Consider the following 27006-nt stretch of genomic DNA (forward strand, 5'->3'; position numbering starts at 1 on the left):
ACTTTGGAGACGGTGGGCAGAGTTGGCAGACAGGTTTATCCTCTCTTTTCTCTATAGATGGGATAAAATCTCATCTCATCTTTCCTCCTTTGTAAGTTAAGTTCTCCTCGTGTATACTACACATATTCATTGAGTGATAGGCAACATATATTAACTCAAGCTAGAAAAACTCATCTCTACGTCTTGTCTTGTTAAATACATAAGAAAATGACTGATGAGACAATAATCTAGTATGTGACAAAGACAAAAGTATGTATACGGATTAATAGATAGGGCAGGGATATGGTATGAAGAAATACTGTTCAATTGCAGTACGTAACATCCTAGACTCACGAAGTCACAAACAATCGAACTGATCTAAAAACTGTAGAGAATTTAATGATTCCATTGAACGTAATGACGCAAACGTATGATTGCCATCTGCCACATATCACTTCCAAATGGGTCCAATCGTTTCACTGCCCAATACCCACGCGACTCTCTTTCTCTCCTTTGTTTTGTTACTCTCCACATTTTCAATTTAAAAATCGGAAAAGATACGTTAGTTACTTCAAAGTTTTCAGACTATCAGTCAGTACTACTACTATACAATATGTCTTGTTTTAGTGGTCGAAGGTTTTAGTCCAATCGTTGAGTTTCCTACTTCTTAGGGATGTGTGACACTAGCCTTTTTATTCGAAAAGTATATCCATATCATATGATATTTTCTATAAATTATTTTCTGATTCCATTGTTAAGCAGCATACCAATTTGAAGTTTCTGATTGTAAACTTCTTATTAGTCATACATCTAAAATTCGTCTGTATTTTCGTATTTGCCATACATATTTTACAGTTCAATGCCAATTTGAAGTTTCTTAGTAAAAAAACACCACGTCATCTTAGAAATCGAACACATGCAATGGGATTAAGCCACGTAAACGGATAAGGTGGCATGTTAAGTTTTGTAGTTTTGTATATACACGGACATATATACAGACGAAAAGTTTTACAGGTGGTAGATTATAATGTTTCCGAAATTTGGAAATGTCTAAAATCCAGTAATGAATTAACGTAATTACTACGGAAACAATCGATAAGAAAAAATTAACCTATTATCCATGCATTTTTAAATACGTAAATGAAAACTAATTTTTCACTTAGCGTTCTACAAACATGATTCTCAATAGGAAGAATATTTAAAAACAGCAGTCAAAATTTACGTTTTTACATTTTTAAAAAGATGATTGAGCTATAATACATTATTAATATGTTAGAAATATTTTAAGTAATTAATCTAAACGAATGATTCGTTAAACGTGATATCATTAATCAAAAAAATCATTCGTTTAACGTTACAAAAACTTTGTTGAATTTGTTTTCTTTCAAAATTCACATATATATTCATTCCTTTTCCCCAAGTACAGCTACTCTCTCTCACTTTTTCACTCTCTTTTTTCAACTTTTTTACCTCTCTGTTTTCGCATCAACAGAGTGATGATATATCACAAATCAAATCAAAACAGAGGAGAGCCTCAATTTATTTTGACTATATAACTTTGACAAACCCCCAACGGGTCTATTCTCTCTTTTTTTTTACACCTATCTTGTGACTCTCCCAATCCAATCACAGAATCTCTGCCCTTCTCTCTCTCTCTCTTTTCTCCTTTGGGAATTATTACATCCATGACCTCTTTCTCTGTCTCTCATTAATCTCAAATCTTCTTAGGTTTTTTTGTAGGCTTTCCGTTTTTCCTTTTATAGTAGACATAAATTTTGTTTTCTTTTTCTTTTGACCCCTTTCGCTATATTTAGTAAACAAGATTTTGTCCGAAGGGTTTAGGGTTTAACAGTAGATTTCGTACGATACTCAGAAGTCAGAAACGTTTCTTGAATTTAAGTTACACTATTCTTTAAAAAGAAAAGAACTTAACAGTGTCTTCCAGAACTAGAGAGATGTCGTCTTGTCTAAGCGGCGGGGCCGCTTACATGGTAAAATCGCCACCGTCACACAACACTCCTTCGCCGTCATCTACAATATCCGAGTCAAACTCTCCTCCGTTCTTAATCTCCACGAGAAGACCACGAACTCCACGGAAACGTCCTAACCAAACATACGACGAAGCTGCGGCTCTTCTCTCCACCGCTTACCCAAACATCTTCTCTTCCAAGAAATCAAAAACTCATACTTTCGGCTCCACTAAATCTCCTCTCAGTGATTACGACGAAGCTTCTCAGTTGCTTCTTCCGTTTGACTCCATCGAAGAGTCCGAGTTTCTGTTCAACCCCACGGTTCCAACGAAAGCAGAACACTTCTTGGAGCGTAAAGATGTCAGTTTTAATGACGACTCAGAGGCGAATGGGTTTGGGATTTTCGATGACTTCGACGCGGGATCGATTCTTGATGAGGAGGTTGAAGAAGGGATCGATAGCTTTATGGGGAGTATTGAATCCAACCAAGGAGAGAATTCCTACAGAATAGGTCGATTAGAGGAAATTATGAAGAATGCTTGGAACGGAAGGTTTCGATTAGGGCTCGGTTTGAGGAGTTCTCTCAGGGAACACGACGACGACAAGAACTGGTGCAAATTTCCCACTGTAGAATTTGATCAGATCTCGCCGAGAATTCAGACCGCCGCCGCCGCCGCCGCAGCAGCTGATGTTGGTGTCGTTGAGAGCAGCAAGAGTAAGACCATTGTTACGACGGCGGAGGGAGACAAGAAAAAGAAAAAGAAGAAGAAGAAGAAGGTGACTCCGGCGGCGGAGAGCTCCGGAGATCCGTTGCCAAGTCTGGAACAGAGAGTGAGTCCGTTGCTGAAGCTCGACTACGATGGGGTTTTAGAGGCTTGGTCGGGTAAGGAGTCGCCGTTCTCCGACGAGTTTCTTGGTTCAGACGCCGCAGGAATCGACCTACATGTAAGTTACTTCAATTCTTTAATCTCTCTTTCTCGCCGCTTAAATTAGTCTATCTTAATTCTGAATCTCCTAAATCCTCTTAAAACCATGCCACATGGCACTCAAATTTGCATCTGAAAAGAGTTTTGTCTTTTTAACGTTTTTTCTAAAATGTTTTGGTAACCAATCGTTAGCCGATCTACATTAGCTAAGATTATCTAAAAAGATGAAGTTGAAAAAATTATGTTTCCAAGTATGACGTAGCTATAGTAGTTTATCAAGTTACTGAGTGAATATGATGTAAGATGAATGCTGTGTGTTTGGGGACAGGCACGCTTGGGTGAGATAGATTTGTTCGGAGAGAGTGGAATGAGAGAAGCAAGTGTTTTAAGGTATAAAGAGAAGAGGAGGATTCGACTCTTCTCCAAAAAAATCCGGTATCAAGTTAGCAAACTCAACGCCGATCAACGCCCACGTATGAAGGTATCTTACTATATAAACATTAGTTTTCAAAATTAGTAATTTATATAATCGCGACATTTGTAAGCATAGTAATAATATTTTAACATGTGAAAATAAACTTTATTTAATAATTATAAAAAAATTAAAATCTTAACAAATAATATTTTTGAAAGTACATAAAACCAAAAGTAATCTATTATATCACTAATTCTGATAGGAAAATTATCTATTAAATTACTAATTTCAATAGAAAAATATGTGCAATTAATAAGGAAAACATTTGCAATTTAATTGCAATTATTATTTATATAATCATATAATAATAAAAATTTAAGAAAAGTGATTAAAGTATGAAAAGATTTAATGTGTAAAAATTAGTGATTAACGTAATGTAATTATTTCCACATTTCCACTTGGCACTCAACTGTTATGTACCCACCTTTACATAAACAAATAATTTTCTCACAATAACGTTTTTAAATTTCTGATTAATTTATGATAATGTTGGACAAATAATAAAACTATTACTTATGAGATTACAAAATATGAAACAAATATATTTAATATATTGTTACTTTTTCAAATATGGGATAAAATTAGTTTTTAGTTCTTTTTTTGAGAATTATGTTTTATTAATTTTTAGTTTTTATAAAATATTAAGTAAGGTGTAATTTGATACAATGCACAATCTTTTATATGAAAATTATAAATGTTACTCATTGGGATTGAATGCATAGAATTAAAATCTAATTTTATTATCATGTAATAATATACAAATAAATTGTATTGCAAGATGGAGTATGTGAACTCTAAATCTGATTTTTTTTTAAAATCAAATGAAATAAAATTAATATTTTGAATACAACTTAAAATTTCATATATTTTCATATATCCGCGGGCCATATATCCGCGGACCTATTATATTATTTCTATATTGCTGTCTTAAAATGTAAAAACTGAAACTTATAAATGTATAATGAAACTATAGTACTAATACATTTGATTTGAGCTAAGGATTTAGGTCAAGGTTGTCATTATAATATTATGGTTTATTTCTCTGACAGGGAAGATTTGTGACGAGGCCCAATGCAAGGAATTTAAGCGGGATACGAGTATAAGAATAAGAGCCTAAAGAACTTGAGGAGCTCTTTGATTCTTGTTTTGTTTTGTTTTTTGCAGACTTTGCAAATTCGTCCTCCCCATTTTTTTGTCCTTTTTCAACTAGCCCCTCTTGTTTGTTTGTTTTTTTTGTCATAAGGGAATGGGGAAGAAATTAGTTGATTCGAAACAGTAAAGAATGAGAATGAATACGTACAACCTAATTTATTTTGTCTAGAATTTAATTGCGTGATGAGATTAAGAATTCATCATACGCACACTACTAACGCCAGGATGCGATGATTCATATTAGTGGAAAAATGTTGCTATGCACAATAGTTTTAACTATTACTCAATATCCCTTTTTAATATATACTGTAATTCTCTTAACAGTTTGTTTGTTCATCCTCTTTATATTTGCCTCTTTTTTTTTTCCATTTTGTTGTCTCCCATTTAATATAATGTACCATGCACTAATATTATTTTTGTTTTAAGCATTTTTTGCCTAAATATATTTTGGAGTCAAAGATCAAAACATTGTTTCCGAGTATAAGAAATTCAACAGTTTCAATTTCATTGCTTACTCTCTCAATTAAAGGCCGAGCAAACCTGTCGAATCTCTCCTTTAGAACCAGTCTTCACACCAATCTTCCCCATCTTGACTATTGCCTTTACAAAATCAGACTCGAACGTTGCCCCAAAGAACGGATTTAGCATCCCAAGATAGGAATCCACAACCCGTCGAGTTGCTACATCTTCGTAAAGACCTGCATCGGTCTGAAGCACAGCGAAACCATCCTTTATGTTTAGCAGAATCTGCTTGTCGAATAGCCGTTCACTGATCCGGTCCATTGGTACCCGGACGTTTACGTCACCATTTTGTGGGCACCGAGTGGTTAATTCGGGTAGGAATACCGGATTGATTGTCGGGTCAGGTTGCCCACCGGGTAGGAAATCGTAGAGGCGTTTGGTCATGAAGAAGCAGGCCGTTGTTCCGATACTGTGAGCAGCTGATACGGTTGAGATAAAGAATTTATTGGGACGAACGAAAAGTGGACCACTTAATTTTAGAAATTCTGTTTTCTTAAAGCTAGAAACACTTTCCTTCTTTTTTTCTTTGGTTTAAGTTTTTTTTTTCCATGTTAAGATATTAAAATGACAAACTGAGACCAGGTTTGAATGGCATGATAGCTAGTCACTACCGTATTAGACTCGTGCATGTTGATAATCTCTTCTGTATTTTGGTCACACGTGCATGTTGATGATCTAACTCTAGATATTTGTGAAGTTTTGTCCGATTACTCGCCGATCCTATAACAGGCGTATTTTTGTGTGAATGATGACATTTCTGGGGCATGCCCGATTTAGTGGTTTAGATGACAGAAAAATCAAAACACATCTTCCTTATAGAACACACTCAATTTTGTAGTTGAAATAAAATACAAATTCATGCAAAAGTGCCTAAAGTAAATTGAAAGGCTTACGAGAATTTTTCACTGAGGAAGAAAACACTGTTGGCTTAGGCTTGAAAAAATCCAAAAATGTTTTTTTTTTTATTGGTCAACCAGAATTTGGTAACGGACGGAAGCACGTGACACTAACACACGAAGAGAAGAGGAAACGGACGAAACATGCGAAACACATCACGTGTTCAGGAAATGAAAATCATATAACTTGAACTTCGAACCAAAAACCTTGAGATATTCCCAAACCACCAAACAAACATGAATGAGAGAAAGACAAAGGAGAAGAGATACATACCACTGAGAAGCACGAGCTCTTTGGCGTTGAGTCCCTTCTGCATGAACTTAGCCTTAAGTATCTGAATCGAGTCACTGATCTCAGGCATGTCCTTAGGCAGCGACATGTTCGAAACACGACCGTCTCTCCGTCCAGTTGGCACCTCATACGCTGGTCCATTTGCCTGTATTATACAAATTTATCACAACGGAGAAGAAAATAGAGCAAGATCGAAAGGTTTTTTTCCTTTATCTCTAATTTATTATTTACCAAAGATATGGCATCACGTGCAGCCAAGGCAACAATGTCTGAGCAGGAGACAACACCGGGGCATGCACTTTCAAGCTCGGCTTTGGCGGCTTCTACTATCTCAAATCCTCTAACGCCTTCATGCCCAAATGCATTCTTTTCAGAGATTGCTCCGTTGTTCACGAGGATCGAGCCATCACATCCCTGAAATGTGTGATTAAAACTACAGTATAAGCATAACAGCAATAGTAGAAAGCAGAAAGAGGAGGAAAGTGCATTGTACCTCAACAAAGCAGTCATGGAAATGGAGCCGTAGAAGTATGGCTGGGAGGTTAGGGTCGGAAAGAGCAGCTCCGGAGACAACTCGCCTAATGATTGACTCAGCTTGAGGACATGTATTGGAGTAAAACCCGACTTTGAGATCAGCAAGAGAGACACGGAGGAAAACCGTAAGCAAAGACAAAGCTAGACTCATCTTAGCCTTTGTCCACGCCCATTTGTGCTTTAGTAAGATCAACTCAGCAGAGAATGAGAGAGAGAGAGGGAGAGAGACAGAGATAGAGAGGTAAAAAAAGAATAGAGAGTTATACAGACAAAGTCTCTTCATTAAGATGGCTATAAAAAAAAGGACATGTGTTTAACCATATCTGCATCATTGCATGTAAAGTGTCATCTAGCCAAAACACTTAACAAAAACCGAAACAGTAAATATTGACAAGTATCGGTACCCCGGAAATACTGGTGTTATATATACAGAGTAACGTCATTGTGTATCAAACTGAGGAATTAAATTCTTGATGGAAAAGAGTAACTTAATCAAATCAAACCAAACCAAATATTCGTCGTTTCGTACTAACTCACATAGTTTGAAGCAGTTCAGGGTTCAATAACACAGTTTTCAAGCTTTGGAAAGGAAACACCCAGTTGCATTCCAACAGTAACTAATGTCTCCAAGGACCTAGCGCTGTTAGCTAAGAGATCCTCATCAATCTTAATTGAGTCCTGCAATACGTGTCAGGTAAGGTTGATGCAGATGCAAGCACTCATCATGGGACGGTATTATGAAAATCAATGATATATAATCACAAGATTTTCAAATCAAGAAACTAAAATTCTAGGGTAATGGAAGTATATAATTCAATTTTTCGGCTATTGGAGCTTAGAAAAGATTAAGCATAAAGCATTTTATGGGTGATAAGGGTTTTGAGATTCTTTTTTAAAAATACAAAAAAAGATAGTTAGAAATTAGAAGCTAACCTTTTCAAAGACACATATAACGGTGCTTCCACCAAAGGAAAAGTAACCAAGCTGGAAAAAGAAAAGGTTAAATTAGTGGCAAAACTATTACCTACAGTATTTTCAATTATAAAAAGAGGTTCAGAATTGCTTACCTCATCCCCTTTCTTCACATGGTCTCCCTCTTTTCTAACAAAGGCGATGCTTCCAACCATTGTTGCTCCAATTGCAACAAATGCGACCTGTTACAGACATAGGCCAAGGTCAAGTTCTGTGAGAAGATCAGATTTCATTATACAGCTTTGTTTATAAATTACAGCATTGTTTTGAGTTCATAGCATTATGCACAAGAGACAACTGAGAAATAATTTGCATCAGCAGACCCAGAAAAAAGGTTAGTGTATTATGTTCTATGATGAGATGACAAACCTTTCCAAACTCTTCTGTTGATATAATTACGATGGTCCGTTTATTCTCAGTGAACACATTACAGTACTTGCTATTGACTGCAATTGGATTAACCTGAGAAGCAAGGATACGAAAGTATCTCCAATAAGAAAATCCAGAAGAGAAGAATGAAACTCTTCAATGTAAAAACGCAGATGGATGAGTACATACTGTATATAAGCTTCCAGATACATTGACAAACTTTTCAATGACACCAGTGACGGGGGAATGAAATCGATGATAGTCCTGTAACAGATCAATAAATGCATAAAGTGAGGTAATAAAAACAACTGTGAGTTTTTAGCTTTACATCGAACGACATGAAGCATGCAATCTTGTCGTACCTGTGGAGCCAATCGGAATATCACCAAAGATCCATCAAGGAAAGCATCCGAATTCACATCCTTCCCAAGGAGGCCTTTAATTGAGAACTTCCGGCCCTAGCAATACCGAAATCGGTTGAAATTTTTAGAACTGTAACATTTAGGCGGTGTTGCAAGTTATTAGCTGCATCACTTATGTTAAGATTTATTCAATTTTACAGATGCCTAGCTTGCAGAATTACTATAGCTACTCTAGAGGCCGATTTACCTTGATCCAGAACCTTGTGCTATCATCCACCGACTGAAACGCCATTAATCGACAATCAGCAGCAGATACAGCAACATCATCCTGATCCATGCAAGCAATTGGTCTTGCACCAGGCTTTAACTCCCGTATGAAGAATTCATTGAACGTCTGCAAGTGAGATGAGTGATGACCATCTTTCAAATCCATGAAAACTACACAAGCTTTACAGTTAACCACATTTTAAAGGGTTCTTTCCGTTCTCCATATAGACTGCAAAGGATTTTGCTTAGACGCTTAGATTTAGCTCATCATCACTTGCATTTATTTATAGCTAGTCACAAACTAATATGTTTTTAACTTTTTGTAGAAAGTCATATTGTCAGTTATTGCCTTTGCATACCTTAAAATGGTCCAGAGGATACTTGACTTCGGCCATGTTTATTTGATCCTGCAACAAACAAATGGTTCAATTGTCGGCCTTCATGTAAACTTACAGAAGGAGGGCGATGCAGTTTAAAACCTAAGAGATCTAGGGAAGCAATTTCAACCTAGTCATTGTTATATATAAAGCATAAGAGAGAACTGTCGACTGATCTCTGTCAGAGGATTTCACATGGTGTCTCAATTCCCAATAGTAATATCGAATTCCGGTAATATTCATTTAAGTTTTTTTCTAAGATATTTCCGCATAGCTCTATATCAATATCACATTTGAAACAAGTATTGCTAAACTCGAACCCAAGCCAAGTTGTGCTAGGCTTAAATTCAACAGCCATTTGACACATAATGACTTAACAAAAAAAGAATTCTCACCTTGAAAAACTCGAGAAAGCTGGGTATATTTTGAGCAGATTCAACAGTGTTCATTTTCTTCCCCTGCTTTTCAGAAAGATTCTGCAAAATCTCTTTTGCTCCTGTATCAAGGAGATCAATCCAGAAGGAAAACTTATTTGCTTTGTACAATGACAAGAATGTGTATCTCGAGGGATCAGAGCAAGCGTAGAATAACAACAAATATTGATCACAAAGGCACTATGGCCAGGTGCATTACAGAAGTAGTGGTTACCTTGGTCCATAAGGCGAAGTCCAATTTTTGACTGGTAAATAGCTCTCATCGACATAACAATCTTTGAATCGATCAACTCTTCCACAAGCCTCTTAGTCTTCCGATCAATCACCTAAACCAAAAATCAATTAAAGTAAGTATACTTCAAGTGGATTTGCATGAGCCATTAGGAGATACTCAAACGAAAACCACAAAATTTGAGGAATGCAAAAAAAAAGCATTAGGTTCCCCTCAAGCCAGGATATGCTGAAGTTTACAGGATTTTAAGAAAATAAAAATCAGACAACCGTGAGAATCGGCCTCTTTATTAAATGTTTATCATGACATAAACAAAAGAGGTAAAAAGGAAAGATACCACGATATGTGAAGCACTCGAACCAGTATTCAAGCCAACATCATAAGTCGATAGATGAGTCCATTCACTTAGTTTGAACATCCATCTGACGAAATGTTAAAATTGATTGATCAAGCGAAGAATTGATAAATTACTAGAAATGTATGTTTAGAAGATACAAAAATGTGAGAATTCTAACCCATAAGAAGCCTGCCTATCAGTTAAGAACCCTCCAGTCATCGTTTGATTACCGGTTCCTTCGTCAAAACAGAGAGTCATATGGATCATTGCATTGAGCTTGTCAAGTTGAAGAGCCTCACCACAAACCGGACAACTATTTATAATTGGCTCCCTGCAATAGATGCATGCAAATTACTGGGATTCAAGGACGTATAAAATCAATATGTATAAACAAAAGTTCTTAACATAGACAATGCATTAATTGTTATTACTGTTCCTGTTGAACGGCAAGAAGTGCAGCCAACTCATCAATTGTAACAGAACCATCTCCATTCAGGTCAGCAGCTTTGAACAACTCCTCTTTCTGGTAACAAGTCAGTGAAAACATCAAAAGTTAACTCAGCATAATGCAGCAATCTAACATCATCTATATTAAAATGCCAAGGACAACAACTTTTGGTACTTGAAATTTCAAAGGCTAAGTCCACTACACACTCGGAAACAGATACATAGGCATAAGCACGCACAACAGATAGAGGTGACAAAGTTGCTGGATGTCAAACCTTGTCAGCAGCCACTACATTCCCAAAAGCATTCATCAGATCAGAGAACTCTGAGAATGAGAGTGTTCCATCTTCGTCATAGTCCTGCGCTTAGATGAAGAACTCGAACAATCAATTATAAAGGCTACATGATGCATAATGTTCCATAGAAAAGAAACTGCTCAAGAAGCCACTGAAAACAATAAGGTAGTTCAAGGCTTCTTAATTGAAAGAAGTGTCATACCAAAATAGATAGTACAATAAAAAATGAACACAAGGAAATCTGGTTAAAGATGTCTTTATAATCAATCATTGGAAAATTCAGAAAAACACTAAAATTGTACCATGCTAAAAGGATATCAATATATCATCACAAAACTTCACAAGACCAGAACAGACAGAGTGAAAAATAAAGTAAAACATACCACTATGGACAAAATACGCTTCGCGAAGCATGTCTCAGTTTCAACAGGATCCTGAGAGTGATAGCAACCAAAAATCACAAAACCATTCCCACCGCATTCGTTTAAGTAACTGATTAAAATGTCAACATATTGCATACCTCAACGGAGCATGAAATGAACATGGTGCCAACAACATTAGATGAAGCCGGATCTAACAGGTCAAATGACTTGCAAGTAGAGTCAGGTTCCTATATCATCACATTGTATAAAAGAGAAGCAAAACAAATATGTCAACAAACAATTTTCTCGCTGATTTACCATTCACGACAATGAAATGTAGAAGAACTTAAACAGCTTTCATATGGAGAAAACAAACTTTAATTGCTGACCTGCACTACAAATTCAAGTAGATCAAGCTCGCAATAACCAACGATATTGTTCTTCAAGAGCCTATTGGTCTGTATCAAGAAAAAGGAAATCATCTCAACTGATCAAATAGCTAAAAAGACAAAATCTAGAAAGAATAAAGTAAAATCTGATATTACTTCACACCTCAAATACTGAAATTCTAGCCAGACTTGGTCCATTTTTCTCCATGAGGAGCTTCTTCTCCTATATACATACAACACAAAACCGATGAAGCCAAACTATTCTCACAAGACTGTAGAAAAAAAAGAAGAAGATTAGTAATCGAGACTTCTCTTACCGAGTTCCAAATCGGCTTATCCGTACTGCAAAATCATTAGAAGCAAGACGTTGTTAAGTTAAGTACAAGATTTCAAAAAAAAATAATTACGAGAAGAGTTTCAAAAAAATCGAATGGGAACATACGAATCTGAAATTCCCGAACGGAAAGTTTGTTCCCCGAAGGAAACACAGGCGAGCCACTTGTCCTTGAACTTCATCTCCGCCTAAAGAGAAGATACCAAAACGAAGAGAACACATGACTATATCGTAACTAATCCAAATACGCAGTGAACGTTGACGAGAAGAAACAAAATCAAAAACGAAAGGGAGAAAAAAAAAAGTAAAAGCGCGTACGCCGATAAGAGTGAGAAGAGCAATGCCGGCGAAATCCTCAGCGCTGACAGATCTCTGACTGACTAATCCGGATACGCTTCCGGATCCTGGACGACGAAGACGGCGGCTGCGAAAGTTCTTAATCTTCTGTCGCATCTTCGATCGGCGCGATTCCTTCGTCTCCGTTGAGTTTCCGTTTCCCATGGTTCTCGGTCTCTCTAGCTCTCAAGCGCCTCGTAAATCAACGGATCGGAGATGGAGGAAGACGAAGTCAGTGAGCGGCAGTGACCGGGGTCCTTTTATTTTTGCTAAGAAGAATATCTCACCGGAGAAGGTGGAGATGAATTATCTCACACTGAATACTTTAGAAACTTCTTACTTTTCCAAAATTTTTTTCCCTTTTTTTATTAATTTTATTCGTCGGTCTTTTTTTTTTTTTTTTTTTTTTTNTGGGCAAACATTCGTCTGTCACCTTTAATTGGTTTTATTTCCAATTTTGTTTAATCCAAAGCAAAGTAGACTAAGCCAACGATTAATGAAACAATTTTAAAAATAAAATAAAAAGCGGACGTTGTTCCGAAAAAAAGAAAAAAAAAATTAAAAATATTTTATCACATATAAATGATAATGCTTCACATTAAAAAAAAAAATGATACTAGAAAACTTCAACTTGGTGAAATAGTTAAATATTAAATTTGACTTCGTCTTAATTTGTGGTGGCGATGGCTGCTTTGTTGAAAAGGGGATTGTCATTTTGTAGGGACATGAACTCTGGAGATTCCTGAGTCCCCAAATCCCATTCAATGATCAAAGTTGTCCTTTTGTTGATCTATTATGCTTTTAGAGAATGTCGCAGTGAAAACGTTTTTGATGATAAAGACATTGGTCAATAATAGCTAAATCCCAAATACATGTGATGATTTTGGATTTCATTGCTTTTTTATTTTATTTATAGTCGCATGTAAAAGTTATAAATCAAGATGATTGATATAAATATATAATCACATTGAATGAGAATATATATATGCTCAATATTTTCCGCAACAAAAAAAAAAAAAAGGAGTGAAGAGTTTTTAAAGAAATAAAGTATAGTGTACTTAAGGTTGTTGCTGCTGCTGAAGACTGATGAGTTTAAAATATGGACCAGTCTTGTTCAGAACGAGTTTACGGTGGCTGCCTTGCTCTACGATCTTACCTCCATGTAATACACTTATTGTGTCAGCGTTCTTGATTGTTGATAGCCGGTGAGCAACCACCACCGTTGTCCGATTAGTCATTAACCGATCCAATGCTTGTTGTACCTAGTAAAATTCATACGTTGTAAACTCATAAACTCCATGTCGAATAAAAACTATAGAAAAGTCTAGTGGTAAAGAAACTTACCACACGTTCAGATTCAACGTCCAAAGCGCTTGTGGCTTCGTCAAGTAATAGAATCGCTGGATTCTTAAGGATGGCTCTAGCGATAGCAATCCTTTGTCGCTGACCGCCTGACATCTGAACACCACGTTCACCTACTTTGGTAGAGTAACCTTCCGGAAGAGAGGTGATGAAGCTGTGAGCGTTTGCGAGCATAGCTGATTCGATGACTTCAGATTGAGATGCTCCTTCGTTTCCATACAAAATGTTCTCGTAGATTGTTGTGGCGAAAAGTGCAGGTTCTTGTTGAACCAGACCAATATGTTTCCTCAGTGCTTTCAAATCTAGTTTCCTGATGTCTTTTCCTGTAATTGGGATAAGAAAAAAAAACAGCTTATTCAGCTTAACAAAGACTTTCTTTGAAACCTTGGTGTTCAGAGATATCTTGAGACCCAAGAAATTTTGTGTTCAGAGTTCTAAGTCAAATGCACTCACCCTCTATCATGACTTTTCCGGCAGTAGGATCATAGAACCGGAGAATGAGTGAAATGACAGAACTTTTACCCGATCCACTCTGTCCGACTAGCGCCATGCTCTTTCCAGAACGAACTATCAGATCAAAGTCCCGGAAAATTACAACATCCGGTCTTGAAGGGTAGCTAAAGTGGACGCCTTTGAGCTCAATCGTGCCTTCCACATTAGTCAGCTCCTCGCTGGTTTCTCCAACGATCTGAGTTTTCCGGTCCAAGATCTCGAACACAGACGCAACCATCTGGTTTCCTTTCAGAAGATCCGGAGCTAGAGCCAATGTCTCACCCATAGCTAACGCCGTCACAATCAAAACCATGAATGTTTTCATCACTGATTTGAATCCCGCTAATCCTTTGTCCATCAAAGTTGATCCGTACCTATAAAATCAAAACTGACTGTTTCAGTCTTTACAATTAGATTCTATTTTTAAATTTGTGCGCATAGAGAGAGAGACATACCAGAGGGCGAGGCCATATGAAGAGAAAATGAAGAACTGAGAGATACCATAGAAAAGTCCAGCAATTTGTCCACGCCTGAAAGAACTTTTGGAAGGTTCTATAAGCTCTCTTGAGTAAAGTTCTAGAATCTTTTCCTCAGCACAAAAGGCGGCGACCGTGCGGATGTTGCTAACAGATTCTCCTGCCAACATGTTGGCCTTTAGGTATGCTTTGCTCAAGTCTCCTCCATATCCTTGCATGAAAAGTTTCTACAAATATAACAGAAAACATAAACACCAACGCAAACATTCATTCAAAAACTGGCAAAACGGTGCGTACGTTACCTCACTGATATGGCCGCTTATAACCAATGGGAATGTGGCCAAGACGACAAGAGTGAGACGCCAGTTAAGTATGAAGGCGATGATGAAAGAGGTCACAACAAGACCTAAGTTCTGGAGTAGAATCGTCGACCTATCGACCACTATGGTTTTAAGCAAAGTCGCATCACTCTCAAGCCGCGATGCCAACATTGAGCTTGTGTTGTCCACCTCATCGAACCACCCAATTTCGTTCTTCAAGATCGCTACAAAACCAAAAACAGAACAACACATCACATAACAAAAAAATGAGATATATGTTAAATTTATTCATTTGATATAAAACTAGCATTGAGACGAACCTCTAAACATATTTTCGCGGACACGAAGAGTGAGACGCTCTCCCATAGTACCGAAGCAGACATGCTCAATGGTGTAGACTATTAGGGTGATGACGGAGGCGCAACAGAAGAGGATAGCTATCTTCTTGATCTCTTTTTGAGTCTCATCCCAACTATTGTAGTAGGAAACTAAGGCTTGCGAGACTCCAAGTGCGAAAAGGGGCATCTGAGATCCAGCTATAAATGCACATATCGTGCCACAGACACCGTACATCCAGTCCGGACGGATCATAGCGTATAGACGTCCCGGTTTTACTTTCACCCTTTTGGATGGATCGGCCCCATCTGGTCGAGTTATGGATTCCCTCTCCGAACAAAAGCTCGACCTTGTTCTTGATAGTTCCCTAGAGTAATTTATACTGCAAATGAAGAACGAAAAAACGTTATGAGAATTAAGGATTTCGTTTAATTTGGGTTTTGTATTTTCTACGGAAAATGATCAGAGACAGAGTATGGTGTTACACGATAGTACCTATGTGGCCTGCTTAACGTGCGATTCAAGGAAGGGTTACGCTGCAATGAGGCAGCCTCTTGGAGACGAAGAAGAGAAGAGTAGGCTCCGTCCGGATTAGATATAAGATTCTCGTGGTTTCCAAACTCCACGATTTTCCCTTCGTGAACAACTGCTATGATGTCAGCGTTTCTTACGGTTGAGAGTCTGTGAGCGACCACCACCGTTGTTCTCCCAACCATCACTCGATCCAATGCTTCTTGCACGCTCTTTTCTGACTCTGCATCTAAAGCACTTGTTGCCTCGTCCAGTAAGAGTATAGACGGATTCTTCACGATTGCTCTTGATATAGCAATCCTTTGTTTCTGTCCACCGGATAGTTGAATCCCTCTCTCGCCGACCTATGAGTGAAAAAAAACAGAGTTTTACGGTTTGTAGTTGTTTCTTGTACCCTAAGGTAAAAATCTCATCTAGGGTCTATAGTTGTTTCTTGCATTCTAAGGTATCCAACTGACTGACCTGAGTATTAAATCCTTCAGGGAGATTGCTGATGAACGAAATTGCTTCTGAGAGCTTTGCAGCACGGGCAATATCCTCAGCTGTCGCGTCATTTTTGCCATACATAATGTTCTCAGTAATCGTTGTTGCAAAAAGAGCTGGTTCTTGGTTAACCAAACCAATCTGTCCCCTTAACCACTTAATATCCAGCTCGTTGATATTGTTCCCGTCTAGCAACACTGCTCCAGAAATGGGTTCGTAGAACCGCTCGATCAAAGATATGACCGTACTTTTCCCTGACCCGCTTCCTCCAACAAGTGCCACGATTTTCCCGGCAGGGATAGCTAAGTTTAGTTTGTCAAAGATCACCACATCGGGGCGAGATGGGTAACTGAAATTCACGTCGTTAAATTGAATGTGCCCGTCTATTTTCCCAAGTTTACGACTGGATCTTGCGCTTGCTTTTGCCACTGTGTTCCGCTCAATCATCTTGAAAATCGGATAAGCAGCAGCTTTTGCTCGCACAAAAGCAGAAATATCTGGCGCCGCTTGTCCAAGAGACCTACACAAAACCCAAAAACAGAAACTTTATGATTCATAAAAAGAAAACAAAGCAAACGTGGAGTGAAAGCAAACAGGATAAGAATATTACAGGCCAGCGATAACAACGTTGAGCATGGTAGTGAATGATTTGCCACCATTGGCGATATCCTTGTGAACCACAATGCTTGTAAACCATACGAGCAAGGCCCAAGACAGAAACAAGACACAATGCAACGATCCAAGACCTAGTCCTTTGGTTAAACCGGCTTTTCTCCCGTACTTGTACGTGTTCTCCAGAGCTTCTCGGTATAATCTTACCGCCCTTTCTTCACCGGTGAATGCTTGTACGGTCCTCACATTCCCAATCACCTGAATTATCATAGAGATATATGATAAACATAAACACCAGAACACTAGACATTTTTATGAAGAATATAATTAAAAGATTTCTTGTCCGAGAAGTAACCAACCTCTTCCGCAATCTCACCGGCCTTGATGTATGATTTCCGGACACGGGCGATAAGTCCGATGGCGACAAACGCGTAGATACCGCCGGCTAAAGCGATTAAGGGGACTATGGATAAAGTGACGAGACTTATTTGCCATACACTAGTAAATCCAATTGCAAAACCGGCTATGAACCGGCTTATGTAGTGCAAGAAATTCCCTACCTGCAACCAAATATACCGGTAATCCAGACAATTCGTCATAAATCATCAACCAGATTTTTGTCATCACACTGAAATTTTGAAATTTAAGCGGATCAAACTGTTTTGTGGCTAGCTAGCTGTAAAGAACCGAAATATAGGTCAAAATTTAAAATATAAATTAAATTGTATCAAACTCAACTGCCTTTATAAATGCATTTTGCAGCTATAACCGAATTAAAGACAATGCATTTATTATTTTTGCATCAGGGACCGAAAAGTTTCATATAAAAAGAAAATAAAGGCATATACAAATATACTTTGGAGTCTCAGAAAAATGAAGAATGCTAGAATATGTTTAGAAAGTTATGAGAAGAGAAAAATTTCTTTATTAATGCAGAAAGAAAAAAAAATTAATGTTTAGCATTATTGGATTAAGCCATTGTTGCATTGCACATTAATCAAGCCATGTGGGGAAAAAACAAGCCATGTAAAAGATTTGAAAATTTAACACCTAAATGCCTATATAGATTTGATCGACCGAGGCCATGCCTTAATTAGNGTTATTTACTAACTTCAAATTTATAACTAAAAACTAATTATATAATACTTAAATTTATTTACCTAACCATGATGAGAATAGTATAGCCACACTCAGATATACAAAATCCAGTGAGTACTGCACCAAAAAGGTAAAAATGTAAGCCGAACAAACATAATACAGGATAATTAGCACAATTCATTCGAATTATTTGGACTACATAATTATATAATTTCAATCTGCTAAACCAAAATCAAGGTAAAAATTTCTCTTATATTTCCGACTAATCTTGTTAAGAATCTCAAGTTTTATTTTATTGTAAAAGTTCGAGTTATATCATAAGGAAAAATGAAAAAAAAAAAAATATATATATATATATATATATAGACAAACCTTGGCGACTCTGTGAGAGGCTTGTTTTGGGAAAAGATAAGCAAGACCAATAATATTGATGAGTTTGCCAAAGAAGATGAAAAAGATAGGAACCGAGGCGCCATGAATGCACGCTCCGATGGATCCGAGGGTCATGAGAATGCAATCATAGAAATCTGCAAAGGAGAAGAGCTTAAGCAGTGACACTTTTGGCTGCGCCTTGTCTTTCTCCGGCGTTGGATCACCGGACGGCTGCATTTTTTCAGCTTAAAGTGGTGAGCGTGTATAATTAGTTGGAGAGTAAAATGAATGGAAAAATAAGAGAAAAATAAATATAGGGAGAGGAATTAAGGGAGGAAAGTGGTTAGAGGGGAAGGGAGATGAGAGAAGAGTGAGAGACATTAAATGAAAGAAGACATATAAGACCAAGTTTATTGGTTTCAGCGAGAATTGTTTGGTGTGAAGCTCTACGTGTACGTTTATGGTGTGACCCTAGCTAGTTAATGACTCTCTTAGTTAGAGTCCGATCACTCGCGTTTATTTTGGGATTGCGTTTAGTTTTACCAAATTATGTTGGTATATTAATTACTTGATATTACTAGCGTAGTTTTCTCGGTTCGTTATTTTGTTCACGGTAAAGGTAATGGAATTTCAAAGGGTTTATCAATGGTGAAAGGAACAAACAAGTATCGATTTTCGTGTAAAGAGTTTGCATATTTTGAGCATGTCATTTAAGACTCAATTTTGCAAACTGTAATAGTCAACGCTTACACAGATAATTCAACTACTCCTATCCTATATATATTTAAGAACAATACTTAGGTTCACCTCTTCATTCACCTCCTTGTAAAATAAGAAAATAAAATTTGTATACATTATTATAAAATTAAAAATTTAAACCACTTTTTTATAAACCCAAACCGATATATAATTTCATTTTAATTGTAAAATTTAAACCCTAACCATCTCATTTGTAAACCCAAACGGACATATAATTTCGTTCTAATTGTAAAATCCAAACCCTAACCATCTCATTTGTAAACCCAAACGGACATATAATTTCGTTCTAATTGTAAAATCCAAACCCTAACCATCTCATTTGTAAACCCAAACGGACATATAATTTCGTTCTAATTGTAAAATCCAAACCCTAACCATCTCATTTGTAAACCCAAACCGACATATAATTTCATTTTAATTATAAAATATAAACCCTAAAAAAATTATTTGTAAACCTAAACCGACATATAATTTTGTTTTGATTGTAAAATCTAAACCCTAAACAATTTATTTGTAAACCCAAACTGACACATAATTTTGTTCTAATTGTAAAATCTAAATCAAGCCAATATTTAATTTTCCTTAATTAAAAGTATACAAAATTTGTTTCCTTAATTGGTTTTGCTTTTTAATTTAATTTTAATTTATTTTTAAAATGAGATAATGTATAGAAGATTTTGATTGGTTGAAAAAAAAGAGGTGAATGGAGAGGTTCACCTCTAGATGTGAACCTAAGTATTTTTATATATTTAAATGTTCTAAGTGTATACATCAACTGAATAAAAATGCAGTCACTGAATCAATTTTGTTTGAATTTTTTTTAACTATTGAAATGTCCATTCCAAAGTATGCTCCTTGTATTCATAAATATAATCATCTATATATAGGGGTAAATGGTTCATTTATATCATCAGTTATAAATATAAATTCTTACAAAAACCAAATGAAACTCTGACCGAATAAATTGAGCTGTACCATTTTATTTTTGGTCAGAACTCCACTATAGTTTACACCAAACCTAAACTATAAGTAAACCAAAAATGCATACCCCTTTTCAAAACTTCAACACATCGCCACCACTACAATGAAGTCAAACATGATGTTAATTAACTTATCGATAAAAAAAGACGTTAATGAAAGGAAATTAGTATTTTTTTTTTCAAAGGAAATTAGTATTATAAGATGATGAATTGATGATTGTATTTATGTCAAAACGCGTTCACATGTTTGTTTGGACTTTAGATGTATATGTCCGCTGGATTAAGAAGATTCAACTTCTACCATCCGTTCGAGAAGAGAAGAATTATCTTTTATTCATGTAAAAAACTTAAGAAATACAAGAAATAACTGTAAACAGAATATGTTAAAAATAATTTTTTTACTTTTTTTTTTTTGAAACTTAGCAGATTTCTATTCAATAGCTTTCATATTATTTAAAAAGAAAAAGAAACTTGAAGATTAATTTTAGCAAGTTTCACACTATAGAACTTAGTCTATCCAATTAACTATTTAAATATGTTGCAAAGAGAAGAAATTATTAAGGATAAACTTGATACACAAGTTATTAGGATATATATATGTATATATTTAGATTTCCTTTTGGTACATATTGCCATTTTTTTTGGCTTTGTAACTTGTATAAATAGAGACCTTTAGGTCACATAATAAATAACACAAATCATTCATTCATCTCTTGTCATGGTATCAGAGCAGCCGATCTAAAAACTCTAAAACCCTATATTTTTTTTTTCTGAAGAAAGCCTCTCGGCCTCTTCTTCTTTTCGTCATCTTTTGATCTTCTCTTTGTTTTTCCTTTGTTTTTCCTCTCAAAAACAGAGCATCCATCTCCTCTTTTAAGCCTCTCGGCAATAACAATTTGTTTTCAGTACAATGTCAATTACAACGACCAATCCTTCACACAAGACAATCTCACCTTTTGATCTCACGTCCGGTGATAATCCGGGTGCCATCATCTCTCAACCACTTCTCAATGGCCAAAATTATGATGAATGGGCTTTAAATCTTCGGATGGCTCTCAGTTCACGCAAGAAATTTGGTTTCCTTGATGGAACTATTCCAAAACCGGCGGACGATTCTCCAAAGCTTGAAGATTGGACCGCTAATAATCATCTTATTGTGGGTTGGATTAAACTCACTATTAAACCTAAAATTTGATCTTCCATCTACACTTGTGAAGCTGCACGTGACTTGTGGGATATAATCAAGAAACGGTTCTCAATCAAAAGTGGGGCTCGGTTGCAACAGCTTCGTAATGCTTTAGCCACTTGCAAGCAGAATGGATCTTCTATTGATGATTACTTTGGTCGATTAACAAAACTCTGGGATGGTATTGCTGAATGCATGAGTTCCAAGCGATGGTCATGTGGAAAGTATGAGTGTGATCTCAACACTGCTCGTGACAAAGAACTTGAAGTTTTGCAGATTCATGACTTCCTCCCCGGACTTGATGATGCTGTGCATGGTGTCATCCGATCAAAATTTGTGCTATATCTCCCCTCCCCGATCTCGACAGTGTGCATCAAACGATTGTTCATAATGAAACAATCCGTCTTGGTGCTACAAAGGATGCTGAGTTACTGAGTTTTGCATCTCAATTATCTACTTCTTCATCCCGCCAATCATCACTTCCTCCACGCAACAGTTCAACACCTCATGACGCACCTCGCATCAACCGTGATCCCTCACGCATGTGTACAACTTGTGGTCGATCTGGTCATGAAGCTTCATCCTGTTTCAAGGTGGTTGGATATCCCGAGTGGTGGGAAGATCGATCACGCACCAAAAGCACTTCGCGCGGACCTGCCTCTGCTCCTATGGGACGTGGTCGTGGCTTTCCTCCCCGGGCAAATATCACTCAAATTCCTGCCGTTAATTCCGTTGCTGCAATCTCGACTCTCCCGCTCAATGACGCAAAATCGACAAGGCTTGAGTGGTCTCTCTGATGAACAATGGCGTAATGTTCAACGTGTGTAAGAGTCTCACAACAACCCCTCAAATCGTCTAAGTTGTGGACACCGGGGCCACACATCATATGACCGGACAGGCTGAATTACTTCAGGATATCCGGCCTATTACTCCTGTCTATGTCAAATTGCCTGCTAGAGAGGATGTCTTGTCTTCTCAACAGGGCACAATTTTTCTGACACCTACACTCTGCTTGAAAAATGTTTATTTGGTTCCTGGCTTTCATACGAATTTAATTTCGCTTGGCCAACTTGTTACGGATAATTTCCTTGTGGGACAAGTAACTGATAAATTGTTGCTTCTACAGGACCACATTATGAGGACGCTGATTGGAGTTAGTGTTCGTGTGGGAGAGGGATTGTACCAGTTCCATGCTGTTGAGACTGTGGCTTCTAATCAAACCGGTGTTAGCAAGGATTATGCTTTGTGGCATATGCGTCTAGGGCATGCCTCTTCTCGGGTTCTCGGCCAACTTCCTGGTGTTAGTAGTTTATCTAATAATAGTAATGAACTTTTACAAGAGAGTTGTGATATTTGTTTAAGAGCAAAACAAACTCGTCATCCTTTTCCAGATTCTTTTAATAATGCAAACGAGATTTTTGATTTAATCCACTGTGATCTCTGGGGTCCGTATCGCACTCCTGCATTTTGTGGCTCTAGCTATTTGTTGACTATTGTTGATGATTGTTCTAGAGCTGTGTGATTGTATCTTCTCCCGGATAAATCCACTGTCTCTCACAAGATCCGTAATTTCTTGCAACTAGTTGAACGTCAGTTTAACAAGAAAGTGAAACGTATTCGGAGTGACAATGGCACAGAATTTATGTGTATGTCACGCTATTTTCATGAGCAAGGGATTCTTCACGAAACATCTTGTGTTCATACACCGCAACAGAATGGTCGTGTTGAACGCAAGCATCGTCATATTCTAGAAGTTGCTCGGGCATTACGCTTTCAAGGTCATTTTCCTCTTCAGTTTTGGGGAGACTGCGTTCTTACTGCTGCATATTTGATTAATCGTACACCTTCCAAGGTTCTTCATGGTAAAACTCCATTTGAAATTCTATATGGTCAACCTCCGTCATATAAGCATTTACGAGTTTTTGGATGTCTCGCTTATGCTCATAACCTGAATCACAATGGTGATAAATTTACATCTCGCAGCAAACGTTGTGTCTTTGTCGGATATCCATATGGCAAGAAGGGTTGGCGGTTATATGATCTTGATCGCAAAGTCTTCTTTGTTTCTCGCGATGTTGTTTTTAATGAAGGCAAATATCCTCTCTCTTTGGATACACCAGATGCTTCTATCAGTGATAATCTTCCGACTATCTCACCTCCTGTTCTAGCTGTAACATCTTCGGAGGAACAACTTTCTGATCCTATTCACATATTCGACCAAGAAGGATCGGTTGACCCTCCATCTGATTCAGTGATTGATCCTCCTTCTGAGCCAGCAATACCAGATGATGAAAGTGCTAGACCAATTGGTCCTGAGACTCATTTGACCGGTATCCCGAGTAGATCAACCGTTTCTACTATTGAACCTCTGCATGTTTCCTCTGTTACAACCGCAGGGACTTCTAGTTCGACTTCATCTCCTGTAGATCTTGGTGTTGGTAAACGACACAAAAAGCCTCCTGGTTATCTCAGTGATTATGTTGTTGGTACAATCTCTGTCTCTCCTCTCCCTCCTCTCACGACACTTCCTCCTCAACCATCCTCAGGTACGGTCCATCTCTTGTCAGATTATTTGTCTTCACATCGATTTTCTCCTACTTATTGCAGTTATCTTGTTGCCTTGTCAACTGCTATTGAACCTCGTTCTTTCAAAGAAGCAATGACTTATGAAGAATGGAAATTGGCAATGCAATCTGAGGTCACGTCGCTGGAAGACAATCATACTTGGGATTTGGTGGATTTACCGCCACATAAGACGGTTATTGGTAGTCAATGGGTTTATCGTATCAAGCTTCAAGCCGATGGCACTCTTGAACGCTACAAGGCGCGTTTGGAGGCTCTAGGTAATCATCAAGTCGAAGGCTTGAATTATAACGAAACCTTTGCTCCAGTTGCAAAAATGACTACGTTACGATTAATTTTGGATATTGCAGCCAAACAAAATTATGAAGTACATCAAATGGATGTTCATAATGCCTTTCTTTACGGTGATCTTGACGAAGAAATTTATATGAAACCACCTCCTGGTTTTTCACTACCTGGCGATACAAGGGTTTGTCGACTTCGAAAATCAATATATGGGCTCAAACAGTCTCCTCATTGTTGGTTTGCCAAACTCGCCGATGCTCTTAAAAAGTATGGCTTTAAGAAAACCCGCTCTGATTATTCTCTCTTTGTCTTTCGTCGTGATGGTATCTCGCTACAAATCTTTGTTTACGTGGATGACTTGATCATATCTGGTAATTCTCCCTCGGCTATACAACAATTTGTAGGACATGCTAAATATTTCTTGGGGTTGGAGATTGCGCGTAGTCCTGAGGGATTTTATCTTTGTCAACGCAAATACGCTATTGATATTGTGACAGAAGCTGGCTTGTTAGGCTGCAAACCTGCTGATTCTCCTATTGATCAAAATCATGGTTTAGCTCTTGCTGATGGTCCGATTTTAACTAATCCGGAGGCCTACCGTCGCTTAGTAGGACGTCTTGTCTATCTCGCATCTACACGACCAGATCTTTCTTATGCTATCCATATTTTGTCTCAATTCATGCAGAAACCGAAAGAAGCACATTGGCAAGCTGCTTTGAAAGTGGTACGATATTTAAAAGGGACTCTTGGGCAAGGCATTCTCTTACGTGCTAACTCTCCTCTTCATTTGAAAGGTTGGTGTAATTCTGATTATGCTGGTTGTCCTTTAATTCGAAAGTCACTCACTGGCTGGTTTGTTCAATTTGGAGACTCTCCTATCTCTTGGAAAACTAAGAAACAAAAGACTACCTCAAGTTATTCCGCTGAAGCTGAATATCGCGCCATGGCTACCATTTGTCGCGAGTTACGTTGGCTGAAATCCCTCCTCTTCGAGCTTGGTATCGATCATCAGGCACCCATCTTTTTATTTTGTGACAGTCAAGCGGCGTTGCATATAAGTTCTAATCCGGTTTTTCATGAACGCACAAAACACATTGAAATAGACTGTCATGTCGTTCATGATTATATCGTGGATGGTACCGTCAAAGCCTCTCATGTCGACACTACGGATCAACTTGCTGATATTCTTACTAAAGCTTTAGGCCAACGCGAATTTGATGTGTTTTTACACAAGTTGGATGTTCAAAATTTGCATGCTCCAACTTGAGGGGGATATTAAGGATAAACTTGATACACAAGTTATTAGGATATATATGTATATATTTAGATTTCCTTTTGGTACATATTGCCATATCTTTTGGCTTTGTAACTTGTATAAATACAAACTTTTAGATCACATAATAAATAACACAAATCATTCGTTCATATCTCTTGTCAGAAATTAAAGAGAAAAAAAAAACGCAAAGTCAAGAAGGAGAAGAATTCTTTATGTTGGTTGTGGTGATGACTGATGATCCGATGAGCTTATAGTGTGGTGGTGGGGGTCCAGTTGTCAAGCTTACATGTTTTTTGGCTGGTCCCGAATGATGCATAGTCAAGTCCTGATGAAGTGACCAAATTTTTACGATTCCACGCAGTTGTTATATCCATTTCGTATATCTCATATATTCTCCTGACTCGACCTTTTTTCCACTTGTTAAACTTGCATTTTCATTATATTTTCCATATAATATATATAATTAGTCTCTAGTCTGTAGGATATCAATTTTTTGTCCAAGAAGAGGAAACTAGCAATATGCATGTACAGTTAACTAAGAAACTAAAACCAGTAACAAATTTTGAAAAAAATATACATAATTTATATGCAAATAATACATTAAAAATTATATGATTATCTATATCTCCAAGTGATGGAAGCCTAAACACGCGCGCGGGGTGATGGTTTGTATATGACATTTAATTTTAAAGAAAATGAACTCAGGGAAGTTCCTGCTTTGTTTGAATATCACTAAGATCATGTGATATCTCTATGCTTTATTACTTGATACACATGCAAATCTATGTGTGTATGCATATACATAAATACATGTAAATGTGATGATGTTATTCTTTTTATTTAATCGTTATTATACATTCCTAGACTAATTTACTTCTTTAAGATTCTGAAATGAACAACCAACGATCAAACACTCAAAACCCAAGAAATTGATATGACTATTACTATATATCCCATTATATATCTATCGTTACATACCCTTTAATTTATATCTTGGTATCTATAAGCAAGTATTCATTAGATATATATATATATATATATATATATATACGACAATGGTGGGTAAAAAAACTCACCATGTGCTGTTGATTATGTTTTCAACAACTTATTTATCGTGATACCTTCGATATACAATACATATAATGTGATCCCATTTTCTATTTGAAAAGTATCTAGAATATCACCTTATTATTCTTAAGTTTCAACAAACTTATAAATCCTTAACAAATTAACCACAAAAAATTTATTAATCTAGTAAAAAATTCCTATGTAAGAAAAAGAAAAGTTCAAGAACAATTTTGTAAAAGAACAAAAAATAACAAACTAAAAGGAAAGAAAAACATCAAAGTATGGCAATCAAACATCAACCAGATCTTTAACCAAACTATAGCCGCATTAAACGCAATTATGGCAACCGCTCCTGCTGCGACTACTATCACCGCCTTAAATCCAAGAATACAAGACGTTACAAGGATAACCGAAAACAACCACATCCTATTCATATTTTTGTGAACTAATTTATTTACATGATCTTTACAAATAGATAAATTGAAGAAAACAAATTTTGTTTTCTAAACTCGAACGACTTGTCTATG

General features: G+C 37.0%; 4 protein-coding genes across 4 annotated transcripts; 1 reads left to right on the forward strand and 3 right to left on the reverse strand.

Annotated features, from left to right (window-relative positions):
* Positions 1450-4664, forward strand: LOC104722361 (protein CHLOROPLAST IMPORT APPARATUS 2-like). The gene is made up of 3 exons (XM_010440512.2): positions 1450-2894; positions 3204-3356; positions 4400-4664. The coding sequence occupies exons 1-3, from the start codon at positions 1935-1937 to the stop codon at positions 4451-4453; spliced, it is 1167 nt and encodes a 388-aa protein (XP_010438814.1). The 5' UTR covers positions 1450-1934; the 3' UTR covers positions 4454-4664.
* Positions 4961-7040, reverse strand: LOC104722363 (peroxidase 43-like). Its single transcript, XM_010440515.2, has 4 exons — positions 6706-7040; positions 6444-6626; positions 6195-6357; positions 4961-5443 (listed from the first exon to the last, which is right to left on the reverse strand). The coding sequence occupies exons 1-4, from the start codon at positions 7027-7029 to the stop codon at positions 5022-5024; spliced, it is 1092 nt and encodes a 363-aa protein (XP_010438817.2). The 5' UTR covers positions 7030-7040; the 3' UTR covers positions 4961-5021.
* LOC104722362 (phosphatidylserine decarboxylase proenzyme 3) lies at positions 7109-12591 on the reverse strand. The gene is made up of 21 exons (XM_010440514.2): positions 12243-12591; positions 12033-12112; positions 11908-11932; positions 11754-11813; positions 11591-11659; positions 11360-11449; positions 11223-11273; positions 10819-10902; positions 10528-10619; positions 10275-10427; positions 10097-10181; positions 9742-9853; positions 9489-9589; positions 9076-9123; positions 8697-8843; positions 8450-8545; positions 8277-8351; positions 8088-8180; positions 7814-7900; positions 7680-7730; positions 7109-7424 (listed from the first exon to the last, which is right to left on the reverse strand). Exons 1-21 carry the CDS (start codon positions 12423-12425, stop codon positions 7299-7301), a joined length of 1908 nt encoding a protein of 635 aa, XP_010438816.1. The 5' UTR covers positions 12426-12591; the 3' UTR covers positions 7109-7298.
* Positions 13264-17486, reverse strand: LOC104727743 (ABC transporter B family member 2-like). The gene is made up of 10 exons (XM_019233239.1): positions 17232-17486; positions 16871-17130; positions 16240-16780; positions 15742-16121; positions 15231-15628; positions 14893-15134; positions 14570-14817; positions 14076-14488; positions 13605-13945; positions 13264-13522 (listed from the first exon to the last, which is right to left on the reverse strand). Exons 1-10 carry the CDS (start codon positions 17469-17471, stop codon positions 13319-13321), a joined length of 3267 nt encoding a protein of 1088 aa, XP_019088784.1. The 5' UTR covers positions 17472-17486; the 3' UTR covers positions 13264-13318.

The sequence above is a fragment of the Camelina sativa genome, chromosome 11, assembly GCF_000633955.1.
Source record: "Camelina sativa cultivar DH55 chromosome 11, Cs, whole genome shotgun sequence".
Lineage (NCBI taxonomy): Eukaryota > Viridiplantae > Streptophyta > Magnoliopsida > Brassicales > Brassicaceae > Camelina > Camelina sativa.